Below are 14143 nucleotides of genomic sequence, written 5' to 3' on the forward strand. Positions count from 1 at the left end.
GGGATTGGGGGCAGGCCGGGGGGTCTTTTTGAAGGGTATTACAAATTTACCGGCAGCTACATTGCCGATAAATCTGTAATACCGGCCCCGGCAGGTGTTTTACCGGCCGGGTGGAAACCCTACCCATGACCCTATATTCCCTAAAAGCTATCCAATGTATCAGCCCGTACAACTGATTCAGTGAGAGAATTCCACATCTTCACAACTCTCACTTGAAAAAAAAAAAACATTCCAAATATTTAGGCCGAACCTTTTTTTTTTCTAATCGGAATGGGTGACCTCATGTCAGCTGGAAAGACCTACTGGTAAATAAAGCATTAGAGATTATTATATGATCCCCTTATATATTTATACATAATTATCATATCTCCCCTTAAGCGCCTCTTCTCCAGCATGAACATCCCCAATTTGGCCAGTCTTTCCTCATCTAGGGTGGCCACCTGGCCGGTATTTTGCCGCCTTGCCAGTAAAAATGATAGTTGATCCCATTGCCTGTAACTATTGCTGACAATCATCAGCAAAATAAAGGTTTTTTCCCTAGCACGAGCAGAATGTGTTTGCAACAAAAATACATGTGGTGCCTGCGGAGAAAAAAATGAATCACTTTAGTCTCGGCCAAACATCGATATCAGAGGTAACAAACTGGCGCTTTTTACTAGCGCCTTTACTCCAGTTGACTCCACTACAGATCCCCCCCCACTCTCCCGAGGCGGCAAAATGGGCGCCATTGCCCTTATTTGCGTGTGGTGTGACGCCGTTGTCTCGCGAGATGAGATTCTTCACGTCTGCATTAGCTGCGGGGAGAATTAGGGATCTTAACAACGCTTCGGGACTTTAAACATTGGTCCTGGACTGCGGCAGTGTTTTGGAAAACGGGAGAGTGGGGCCGCTTGCAGGTATGTCTCTGAGCTTTCCTTTGTATCCATTCCAGCTACTGTTATTCTTTTCTTATGGGCATCTTCTATTCTACCACCTGCATCTCACTGTAACCTCATCATGGCACCTTTTATAATACCCCGTTTACCTGTTTCAGACTGAAGACATCGCTTTATCCCTATAGATCTGCGTTACTCTGCTTCAGTTTTCCTTTTTCAGGTAAGAATCATCCCAAAGTGACAGTGTTTCAGCCCCTTTATCATGTGGAACGTCTTCAGTTTTTTTTTCTTTTAGGCTATGGATACACTCACTTGTGTTTTTAAGGGGATTTTCACCTATAAATGAACTTGTAGTATGGTGTAGATTGATACTGCATTTTGTGTAATTTGTTAAAATACTTTTTAAAGGCCTTTTGGTCTGCATTAATCTAGTTGCTAGGGTCCAATTGACCCTAGCAACAATTGTAGTCTAATGGTGGCCATACATGGATAGATCCGCTTGTTGAGGTGGGCAATATCGGGCAGATCCGATCGTGGGCCCTAGGGCCCAACGATCGGATCCTAGCATTCGCAAACGGGCGGTCGGATCGCGGGACCGCATCAACGAACAGATGCGGCCGCGATCCGACGGGATTTTTAATCCCATCCGATCGAGATCTGGCCGACTTTCGGCCAGATCTCGATCGGGGAAGCCGGTCGGGGGCCCCCATACACGGGCCAATAAGCTGCCGACTTAGTCTGTCGGCAGCTTTTATCGGCCCGTGTATGGCCACCTTTAGAGAAATACACTTACCTCCATTTGGTTGGTAGAAAGCCATTAAGTCAGAAGTATGTATCTTAAAGGGGATGTAAAGGCAAAAAAATAAAATCCCATTTTTACTTTCTTTAATGAAAAAGAAATCTATCTTCTATATTCTTTAAAGGGATACTGTCATGGGAAACAATTTTTTTTTTCAAAATGAATCAGTTAATAGTACTGCTCCAGCAGAATTCTGCACTGAAATCCATTTCTCAAAAGAGCAAACAGATTTTTTTTTATATTCAATTTTGAAATCTGACATGGGGCTAGACATATTGTCAATTTCCCAGCTGCCCCAAGTCACTGTGCTCTGATAAACTTCAATCACTCTTTACTGCTGTACCCCCTCCCTTTCTCCCCCCCCCCCCAGCAGCCAAACAAAAGAACAATGGGAAGGTAACCAGATAACAGCTCCCTAAAGGTGGCCATACACGGGCCGATAAAAGCTGCCGACAGACCGTGTCGGCAGTTTATTGGCCCGTGCATGGGGCCCCCCGACGGGCTTCACCGATCGAGATCTGGCCGAAAGTCGACCAGATCTCGATCGGATGGGACAGAAAATCCCGTCGGATCGCGGCCGCATCTATTCGTTGATGCGGTCCTGCGATCCTCCCGTTTGGGCATCGTTAGGATCCGATCGTTGGGCCCTAGGGCCCACGATCGGATCAGCCCGATATTGCCCACCTCAAGGTGGGCATATCGCAGGGAGATCCGCTCGTTTGGCGACATCGCCAAACGAGCGGATCTCTCCATGTATGGCCACCTTAACACAAGATAACAGCTGCCTGTTAGATCTAAGAACAACACTCAATAGTAAAAACCCATGTCTCACTGAGACACATTCAGTTACATTGAGAAGGAAAAACGGCAGCCTGCCAGAAAGCATTTCTCTCCTAAAGTGCAGGCACAAGTCACATGACTTGGGGCAGCTGGGAAATTGACAAAATGTCTAGCCCCATGTCAGATTTCAAAATTGAATATAAAAAAATCTGTTTGCTCTTTTGAGAAATGGATTTCAGTGGTGAATTCTGCTGGAGCAGCACTATTAACTGTTTCATGACACTGAAAATGACAGTATCCCTTTAATTAAAAAAAATGTGTACCAGTTTTATAATAAACCTGACTGTATGCAGTGAAATTCCCCATTTGTTTTAATTGCTCTGACAGCTTTGTATCCAGAGATTTGTATCCACAGACACAGTGCAGTCTGCATATTCTGATTACTAATCTGTTTTGCTGTATAGGCTTCTATGGCAGAAATGATTTGACTTGTGCTATAGTCATGGTCTTGCAAAGATGTTTAACAAAGTTACAAGATGACAGCCCACTGCGGCCAACTTTGAAAACATAAATCATTTGTTTTATTAGGCTTCTGGTGCAGTAAGTTTTATGTTTAGTATACAAAATACAGTATTTCTAGCATTATTCTATTTTAGACTTTAGTTCCCCTTTAAGTAATAACCATCCAACATGAGCATTGTACAGATGGGGCAGATTAAGGGTTAATAAGCAAGCCCTCAGGCCTTTAAGTGGTGAGCTGAGCTGTAGGAGTGTGTTATCAGCATATTTTGTGTCTGACCAATTCTAAAGCCTATGATTAAGTGTCCTGTGTGGACACGAAACACGTCAGGCTTTTATTTTTTATACAAGATGCAATAAAACTTTTTGTACTACTTTATTAATACTTCGTGACTCCTGGATTCTATTTGATTTGATCATATTTTTTGGGGTACCAGAGTAGTGCCAGCTCTATTTTTTGTCTTTTGCATCAATTCTAAAGGTGGCAGCATGTAACCATAGATTTGACAGTATGACTGAATCTTTACTTAGAGCTCCAAATGATCCCATACAAATGCTCCTTTAAAATTACTACTCCATAGTATGATCAGTTTTACAAATACATGTCCATGACCGCAGTATTTTTAATACACCCTTAAGTTAAGGATCCCAGAGAGAGGAAAACCCAGGGCATATGTATCAACCCAAGGCAACCACAGCCCTTTAGTTAGTATTTGAGATCTGTGCCACAAAATGCCCGTCTTCTTTTCAGAACGTCAGACCATTTATCCTGCTGTGTCAAAAGTGGAGTGAAACATTACCGGTGATGTTGCTCATAGCAACCAGATCTTTGCTTTTGTTTTCTAACTGTTAATCTATTACTGATTGGTTGCTATGGGCAACATCACCAGTAATGCTTTACTCCATTTTTTACACAGCATGATAAATAGGCCCCATAGTCTCCTGATCATATTTAGTCTGAATAACTAGCAAGAAAATATTAGCATTTGTGGGGCCTTTTGCATACTTGCCTTTTAAATGGGCTAGCAGTTATTCAGTATAGGGTTTTTGTTTTTTTTTCTAAATTTTGCTCAGATTACAATATAGTGAGGATTTATGCCTCACTTACTCTGCCTAGTGTTAAAGTGTGGCCAGCGTATCCCGTTGCCCATGAAGTTGATCTGAGTCTAATTGAGTAGCAGGTCACATGTTTAACATGATAAAGTGCATGTCTTATTAATCACACTAAAGCTGCAGAGTAGAAAGCAGCAACACATCCAGTTAATGTGGATACACAATACACAACCAAATTGCCAAACGAGTGAACTAGGGCATGATTTGACCACCCACATCCTGGGCCAAATCAGGCTGATCCAATCGCTGTCCGTAGGGATCTTAGAGGGGCCTATGGAGACCCAGCACACAAGGACAACATTATTTGGCCAATTTGCTTTTCATCTGATGGAATTTGGCCAGAGTTTGAAACTTGCTTCAATCGAGAGCTAATGCTTTTGTTGAGTCCATTCCAGCAGTCCTGCAATCCCCACAAGGAAAAACTTCTCAACTTGTGGGTCATTTACCAAAGCAGATGGTAATTTGAATTCACATTGGCATATTGTTCATAAGTTTGACATTTGAATTCTGGGGTTAAAACTGCTGCAAATGTGGGTCAAAACATGGAGATGTGCGGCAAAACAACTGCTTTTGTGTGCAAAAGCAAGAATATACATAGCATTAACCATATTATGCTAATGGTTAGGACAAATTGAAAATACTATATATATAATTCCATAATTTTAGACTTGTGCTTTATAAAATAAGTAAGTTTAGCAAAATTTGCTTTATCTGTTACATGACAGTGGAGATCTTGGAAATGGTAAGAAGAAAAAGAGACGGCAAAATACATGCATTATGGTTAAACAATCTGGGAGGCTTTGCTTTGGGGTTTTTCTGCATTAGTGTTTTAGACTACTGGTGGGTAGTTTTACTACAAGTGACAAAGCTAACCTTATTATCTTGTGACTGTACCAGCTTTTCACTAAAAAAAAATACACAAAAGCCTTGCATTAATTAATTGTTAGAAGTCTCCTAATATTAAAGTCTCCAGTATTTGTTATAGATATGTGTATATATACCTTGCAAAAATTAAATGGCTTTTCACAATTATTGACAGGGGGAGGATCAGAGATTATATGTATTGTAATTTTTTTTTTTCTTTCAGATTTTCTTGAGCTGAAATGGAAGATCTGGAAGAAGAAAATTTTTCTCTATCTGTGTATGTATCTAGTACATAAATGAAAAAAATATGTCTTCTCTCTGACACTTATAAGAATAGTTATGAAAATATGCCTGCAAAAGATATTTAGGGGTCTATTTATCACGCTGAGTAAATACTGGAAATAAACATCGCCATTGATGTTGCCCATAGCAACCAATCAGCAATTAGATTGGATCTAAGGGAATTTGAAAGAGTCAGGAGGAAGCTTAGATGTAGATGGTTTGGTGAATTATGGAATGAGAAACATATATAGCAAATTGCAAAATATTCTCAAGGCTCAACAGATTATAAAGTGAGGGTTTCAATGAGGGTTAGCAAATAATTCATACAGGCTGGAAACTAGATCTTCTGCACTAACTGTCCTACATTTGGTGCTTTGAGAGGAGCATGATTTTGCACAGTTGTCAAAATGCCCCATGTACAATTGCCCTTAGAGACAAGCATTTGAGTCATAAGATTGGTCTTGTCTTGGTTTAATAATATAATCCTTATTGTCGACCAGACTTTCCTCAAGCTTTATAGTTCCACATGGACATGTAAACAGGAAGATAAAATGGAGCTTCCTATCCAAAAAGACATTATTCCAAATCCTATTTTATCACATTAGTCAAGCAAGATAAACTTTATTAACACTATATAAATTATTTAAATCTTGTTTCGTTTGGTCTGGGAATTCATAATTATAGCAAGCAGGCAGGTGCCATTTTGTGGGCACTGTTATTAATTCAAGCCTTGCATTATCTCAGAAACTTGTTTATGCACTAGAATGGGGGATCTGATGTCCATCCCCATGCCCTGGCTACACAATTAAATGGTAAAGAGAGCGGAGGAATGTGGGGAGAGCAGTGACATCTAGGAAGTGCTGAATGGAAAGTGAAAGTAATTGCCTGCCCCACCTCTATGCCTAGAGTCCCTGGGGCTCATTTATCAACACTGGGCAAATTTGCCCATGGGCAGTTACCTATAGCAACCAATCAGTGATTAGCTTTTTAAAGCCAGCTGTAAGTAGAACAATGAATGCAGCAATCTGGTTGTTATGGGTTACTGCCCATGGGCAAATTTGCCCAGTGTTGATAAATGACCCCCACTGTCTCTAAGGCATAGAGTAAGGGCAGGCAATATTTGATTGACAGCTGAGATTTTTAAATGCGTTTACAACAGCTTTGAATGCTTTAATTAAAAAAAGAATTTGGATTTCATGTTTAATTTGAAAAGGACTTTTATGTCAGGGTGACAGGTCCTATTTAAGTTTGAAGTATTTATAATTAGCATTGGTACTAGTGGCAGGGTGTTGTTTACAATGACAAGGCAGCTATAGTAATGTTGCTAGGGAAATTTATACCTTAAATTGTTGATAATATATTTTTGCTTGATACCAAACCTTAATGTTATTTACTTACCTCAGCCATCCATGTAAAATGTCAGCTGATCGCCATCTTAATATAGACTTGCTTTGATTTCCCTGTTCCAGTTCTTCCCCTAAAGATGCTGAATTTGACAACGTGGTGGGGCATCTGGAAGATATCATAATGGGTAAATGTCAAGAACTTTTTGCTGTTAGCTAGAGTTGTTTTAGCATTATGTATTTATTGCTTTGTCTCGTTTTTTTTTGAAGAATGTTTTTGAACAGATTATAATTTCTTAGTAATCACCACAACATAGAATGAAGATCTGCCCATCGCTTTAAGGCTATATATATTGGCAGTATGTTTTGGGCCTACACAAGATCCCTTTGTCAAACTTTAACAAAGGGCCCTGTAAAAGGCCAACACATTGGCACTGCCATGTGAGCTAATAAAACACTTAACTGCTTTACATCTTTAGTGTGGGCCAGCCTGAAACCCACGAGTTTACCCTCGGGTCAAATCTTCACCTAGTAGTTCCGGCGCCAGAATTTATAGACTTCATCCACCTCCAGCCCGCCCCTTTTGTGACATCACTGCAGGGTGGGCGCGGGTCTATAAATAGAGGGCAGCAGCGGGCCCGGGCCAGGTTCGGTTTGGGGGCAGGTTAGGATCGGTGCGGGTCGAGAAATTCTCGACCCGCAAATCACTAACCTGCTGCTCTGTAATAGAGCTCTAATACTCCCACCCTGATATCCTGTCTTTAAAGGGGTGGTTCACCTTTAAGTTAACTTTTAGTATGTTATAGAATGATAAATTATAAGCAACTTTTCAATTGGTCTTCTTGGTCTTCATTTTTTTTTTATAGTTAATTATTTGCCTATTCTGACTCTTTTCAGCTTTCAAAAGGGGGTCATTGACCCCATGTAAAAACAAATGTATTGTTATCACTACTTTTTATTACTCATCTCTATTCAGGCCTCTCCTATTCTTATTCCAGTTTCTTATTCAAATCAATGCATGGTTGCTAGGGTAAATTGATCCAGGCAACCAGATGGCTGAAATTGCAAACCGGAGAGCTGCTGAATAATTCAAAAAACACAAATAATAAAAAATGAAAACCAATTGCAAATTGTCTCAGAATATCCCTCTCTCTACATCATACTAATATAAAGGTGAACAGCCACTTTAAGCTAGGGCCAGACAGGGCAGAAATCAGCCTTCTGAAATCCACAGGCAGATTTCAGCCCCTGACCTCTAGCAGAATCCTCTTCTCTGTTTGTGTACGTTCCTGAGTGAACACACTCGGCAAAGCATTTAGCCAGTGAACAGTGGCTAGCAGCTTGACCTTGTAGCCTTTCCCTAGAACTACTTTCAGACACAGATCTCTCCAACTTTATCTGAAGTATATAGAACACATTTCTACATATAGGTACCTCACCTAATTAAATGTTACCACAGCCTAGGTAAAGCTGTGTATGAAAGTATGAAAAACCTGGGGTCACATACAGAACTTGCATTTCATATCTTTTTACCAGTGTGCCAGGCCTGTAAATATCCTTAGCCACGGCACAGGCTAAGGAGTGTGGATGTTCCCCTTGTTATTCTTCTTAGTCAGGGGTCCCCAACCTTTTTTTACCAGTGAGCCACATTCAAATGTAAAAAGAGTTGGAGAGCAACACAAGCATAAAATAGTCCCTTGGGGTGCCAAATAAGGGCTGTGATTGGTTCTTTGGTTGCCACTATGTGGACTGGCAGCCTACAAGAGGCTCTACTTGGTACTATACTTAGTTTTTATGCAATTAAAACTTGCTTCCAAGCCTGGAATTCAAAAATAAAAATTCTGCTTTGAGGACACAGAGAGCAACATCCAAGATGCTGGAGAGCAACATGTTGCTCGCGAGCTACTGGTTGGGGATCACTGTTCTTAGTTATAGGCAAGCCATGCGTCGAACAACAAAGCCGTTCTGATTTAATTAAGGTATACATTTTTTCTTTTCTATTTTTGCAGATGATGAATTCCAGTTACTCCAGCATGGTTTTATGGACAAGCATTATCATGAATTTGAAGACACAGAAGAAAACAAATTAACATACACTACAATTTTTAATGAATATGTAAGTTGTAAACTGAACCTGTCTGTACTACTCCCATATTTGCTGTGTTATCTGAGTACATTGAGGTTTCACCCCCTTTCAGTAACCAAGAATACATAAAAATCCATTACAGAACATTCAGAATCTGTTGAGCAGCAGTTTCCATTTAAACATCATCAATTTCTTATACAGTGTATATGTCTCCCATCCTGCGAATAAAGGATGAAAAATAAACACTTAGGAAATCATACACTGTTTCTTATGTTGGTAGGCTGCACTGCCTAATGTATAATCATAACACAACCACTCTCTCTTATAGCATTCAATTATTACTCTATTATAGCATTCAAGTAGTATATTATTTTCCTTTGTTGGTAGGGAATTGTAGTTCTATAACTAAAACAGTGCAGCCTATTCATATAGTATTCATCTGCCATTAAAATGCATGCTTGTTCTAAGTGTTTTGCTTGCCAGTCTTACATAGTGTCTTTCTAGATTGGCTTAGTGGAGAAGTATATCGAAGAGCAGCTGCTTCAGCGTATCCCAGCATTTGACATGTCTGCATTCACCTCCTCATTGCAGTAAGTATCAGTTTGGGAGAAATCTGAGTGGATTTGGGAGGTTTGTTTTTTGTGCTTATTTCAAACAGTCATGTTAAGGTTTCCAATTAAAAGCACTGTGTCTTTATTAACCTTAAATAATTTAAATGTTTTGTGTGTGTGTGTGCCTGCATTGTGTTATATCTACTACTCATATCTATGCACATTTGTTGCAGATGCCATCGGGAGGAAATAGCTGGTGATATTTTTGATATACTTCTAACATTTACAGACTTTTTGGCATTTAAAGAGATGTTTCTTGACTACAAAGCTGTAAGTAGTATTTTTACTAGATTGTATTTATGACTATACAGTTACAACAATTGCAGTGCAGAGAGATTATGTTTAATAATGGCGTGAAAAGGATATGGATATAAAAAGATAGACCAGGATTCCGTTCGTGATTCAGCCTTTTTCAGCAGGATTCGGCCGAATCCATATGGGCGAACCAAATCCTAATTTGCATATGCAAATTAGGGGCGGGGAGGGAAATTGCGTGACTTTTTGTCAGAAAACAAGGAAGTAAAAATGATTTTCTCCCTTCCCACCTCTAATTTGCATATGCAAATTAGGGGTCGGATTTGGTTCGGTATTCGGCCGAATCTTTCACACAGGATTCAGGGGTTCGGCCGAATCCAAAAAAGTGGATACGGTGCATCCCTACTAATTAACTTAATGGCTACTACACCATTGTGTGACTTCATTTTTTGAGGCGGGAGGAGAACAAAAGGAGAGGATACACAATATTGTCAGAACAAGTGGAAAAAATATATATAAAAACCAGATCCCCAATAGTAACTTGCTACATGCTTTATTAAAGGACCTATAACCACAATTTAAAAAAAAAAAAAAGAATCGTTCGTATAGAACGAGGAAAAAAAACCACAAAGACAAATTAAACTTTTAAATCGCTAAGTCCTTATTAAGAAAAACTTACCGAAACTCCGCTTGCTCTCCTCTTCAGAAAAGGCAATCCATCGTGCGGTGCTTGATTTTTCCTCCCGAAGTTTTTTTTTAAAGAGACAGTGCTTCGATTATCAAATGGTTGAATATTCAAACGATTTTTACTTTAAAACGAAGTCTAAGTAAATTCAAAGTCGTAGTATCCTATTCGATGGTCGAAGTATTCAAAAAATTACTTCGGAATTCGAACTTTTTTAACTTTGAAAATTCACTTGAGCTTAGTAAATCTGCCCCATACTGATAAAAAAATAATTCAGATTGATGCCAGTTAAGATGCAGCTTTATTATTCTTTTATTACACCACTCTTCAGAGATTATATATCATTTACAGCTGTCCCTGCCTAAGTGAAGTTTACACTTTTTCATTTCATTCGAGTACCAGGAATCGTTTCTAGGACCTCAGCGTTGCATAGCAGCAATGCTGACCGTTGTTCCACCATGCACTATGTCTTCTAAATCTGTCTCCATGTATAACTTGTAGCTACAACTATACTGATTCATTCTTTCCTTCCACCCCAGGAAAAAGAAGGAAGGACTGTTGACCTGAGCTGCGGCTTAGTGGTAACATCTTTAATGAGCTCTTCGATCTCTTCATCCTAGAACATCGGCTGTTATTCTTTTATTGTATTATCTACATTTTGTACCTATTTTTCTATGTAAATAGACCAAGTGTATTCGTGCAAACATTTCCAAATTTGTTTGGATTTTAGTATTCCAAAACAACCAGAGGAATTGTAGCCTAATCTGCTGTTTGACCTATAACAGGCATGCTTGGTTGGCTGCACTTCTCTCTCTGAATCAAATAATTTGGTTGGTGACTAAGGCGATCATTCAGGCATCATCAAATTAATCCATTTTTGTAGAAGGTTATGGCTTGTTTGCCTTTATATTCTATTGTTTTTTGGTTAGAAGTGATCTTACTAAAATCACTCACTGTTGCGTTCTAGCTCAGTATACCTGTCTTATTATATTTATTATTTGCATCAAAATTCTTGCGCATGTAGAATTTAATTCGAGTTGAACCTAATATTGCAAATTCTACTACATGTAAATTCTGTTCTCAAATGTCTACAATAAATGGAATGTTTAAGATTTTCTGTAGGTTGTGACATTTTTTTTATAGAAACCATATAAAGGGAAAAATATGTTCTGAATGAAAATTAAATCAACAGATGATAGATTTGTAGTTATATGAGGTGGTTGTTAAAAGGAAGATCTGATTATTATGTTAAAATGCTGAATTTAGATCCGTTTACTTTTCTTGCTGACTTACAAGCACTTACTTGTCAAGCAAGTATTTTTAATGACCGTTTGGCGACCACAAATGACCTGCTACCACAGTGACTGCTTCCACTTACTGTTGCCCATTTATGATCCAGAGATGAGACCTCCTGTAGGAGGAAGTATCCCTGTCTGTTCGTAAAAGGAACAGTAACACCAAAAGATGTGTTAAATTAAATAAAATGTACTGTTGCCATGTACTAGTAAAACTGGTGTATTTGCATCAGAGACACAACTATAATTTATATAAACAAGCTGCTGTATTGCCATGAGGGCAGCCATTCAAGCACAGGATACACAGTAAATAAGTTCTATAGAATCCAATTGTATACTACAGAGCTTATCTGTTGTCTGCTGTATATTCTGTGCCTTTTCTCCTTTTTCAGATTTGAATGGCTGCCTCCGTGGCTACATTTAAGCTTGTTTTTTATAAAGTTTAGTTGTGTTTCTGAAGCAAACACACCAGTTATACGTTATATACAATGTACATTAAATATAATGTACTGCACTGGTATAACTGGTGTGTTTGCTTCAGAAACTAAACTTTATAAAAACAAGCTTATATATAGCCATGCGGGCAGCCATTCAAACCGTAACACCAAAATATTTAAGTGTCTTAATATAATGAAAATTTATTTTGGTGTTACTGTTCCTTTAAAGGAGAACTCGACCCCCCCCCCCCACAAATAAAAACCTGTACCCTACATAGCCGCCCTCCCTGCTCTCCCCCCGCATGGGTAGGGGTTTTATTTGGGGGGGGGGGTTGAGTTTTTCCCTCGCTTCAGTATTCTTCGTGGCTTCTTCCTTCCCTCTGGCAATTTTCATTACTTTTGGCTCATGCGCAGTTGTAACCAACCAGAAGATTGTTCCAACTGCGCATACGCGGTTCACGAAGAATACCGGAGTGATGATGTTGCGTGTGAGCTCCGCTGTTCTGACTCTGCATGTGCAGTCGCTATTTCAAGAGGGGGCACAATTCAGGGGTAACATGGTGCAGAAGGGAGGAGGACCAGTGGGGACTTTTGTCTTAAGGGGGGGTTTAGTTTTCCTTTAAGTGCTGGAATAGAGGTAGAGAACTTGGGGTAGGCAGAAGAAGCAGGTACCTATGGTGCAACAGTAAATGGGCACTAGGACTCTGCCCTGCCCCAGTGGAACTTACAATCTATGGTCCCTATCCAGTTCAGTTTTGTATTAGACTTTTTAGTTACAATCCTGTATTGTTTTGGAATGTGAGATGAAATTGGAGTACATGGAAGAATGTGATGCAAGAGATGTTTTGTAACGAGCTGTTTCAAAGGTCTATTACTTCTGCATTGAAGAAGGCTTTTATCATGGGTAATGACATTTTTCCTGTGCATATCAGAACCATGCCAGATCTTTTTGCCACTCCTTGTAAAGTGCAACGTAATTCTAAGGTCTCACCAACTTCATGGCAGAAATGGCACTGTCAGTTGATGAGTTGAATATAAAAGATTATACTTCACTTAGGGGCCGATTCATCAATAGTCGAATATCGAGGGTTAATTAACCCTCGATATTCGACTGGGAACTAAAATCGTTCGACTTCGAATATCGAAGTCGAACGATTTTGCGCAAATCCTGCGATCGATCGATCGAAGGATTTTTCGTTCGATCGAACGATTAAATCCTTCGAATCGAACGATTCGAAGGATTTTAATCCAACGATCGAAGGAAAATCCTTCGATCAAAAAATCACAGGCAAGCCTATGGGGACCTTCCCCATAGGCTAACATTGACTTCGGTAGGTTTTATCTACCGAAGTAGGTGGTCGAAGTATTTTTTAAAGAGACAGTACTTCGATTATCGAATAGTCGAACGATTTTTACTTCGAATCGAACGAATTTAACCAATTCGATGGTCGAAGTACCCAAAAAATACTTCGAAATTCGAAGTTTTTTACATTCGAATTCTTCACTCGAATTTTGTAAATCTGCCCCTTAAAGTTGATTATTGGGGAATTCCACCCAGTGTTGCTGCATAATGAATTGTTTTCAAAATGCATTATTAAAATATCTTTAATAGTTATTTGTAAATGTCATTGCCATTGTATCGGTCTGGCAGTTTATATGCCCTTTAATAAAAGTTACTTTTAACAAATGATCTCAAATAATGACAGTTAATCAGTGCTTATTATGATGGTAACTTTAGTATAGGGCATTTCACTTGATTTATGGTTACATAACACAACTGGGGACCTTGGAAACATATGGGTGGAATGCGCATATTCAGAATTCCGATTGTTGCTTTTCAAAGAAGCTTTGCAGCTTCTGCCAGCACTGTTGTGACACTGTTGCTTCATCTCAAGGCTATAGGGGGTATTATTCATCAAAAAGTGTAGTTAGAGATCGCCACTCTCCATTAATTGCCAGTATTTATGAATGGTTCATCCTTTTATAAATACGCCTTTCAAAATCCCATAGAAATGAATGTAGTGAAATGCCTCCCAATTCATCTAGAGTGCAGGGAATTTGGGGTCCAGCCTTTAGTGCTGAATCCAGGATTCAGTTTGGGATTCGACCAAATAAAATCCAAAAAAATCATGTGATATTTCATCACACAAACAAGGAAGTGAAACATTTTTTAAACCACACGCACAAGTTCTCTTTCCC

At 39.3% G+C, this 14143-nt stretch overlaps 1 protein-coding gene across 2 annotated transcripts; it reads left to right on the forward strand.

The window, feature by feature from the left end:
• Nucleotides 1–728: 728 nt before the first annotated feature.
• arl2bp.L (ADP ribosylation factor like GTPase 2 binding protein L homeolog) lies at nt 729–11326 on the forward strand. Of its 2 annotated transcripts, NM_001092856.2 has the most exon segments (8): nt 772–896; nt 1034–1095; nt 5174–5227; nt 6702–6763; nt 8585–8691; nt 9166–9251; nt 9446–9542; nt 10752–11326. In NM_001092856.2, coding segments are annotated over 6 exon segments (471 nt in total). In that variant the 5' UTR covers nt 772–896; nt 1034–1095; nt 5174–5189; the 3' UTR covers nt 10833–11326.
• Nucleotides 11327–14143: the final 2817 nt, after the last annotated feature.

Source organism: Xenopus laevis, chromosome 4L (assembly GCF_017654675.1).
Source record: "Xenopus laevis strain J_2021 chromosome 4L, Xenopus_laevis_v10.1, whole genome shotgun sequence".
NCBI lineage: Eukaryota > Metazoa > Chordata > Amphibia > Anura > Pipidae > Xenopus > Xenopus laevis.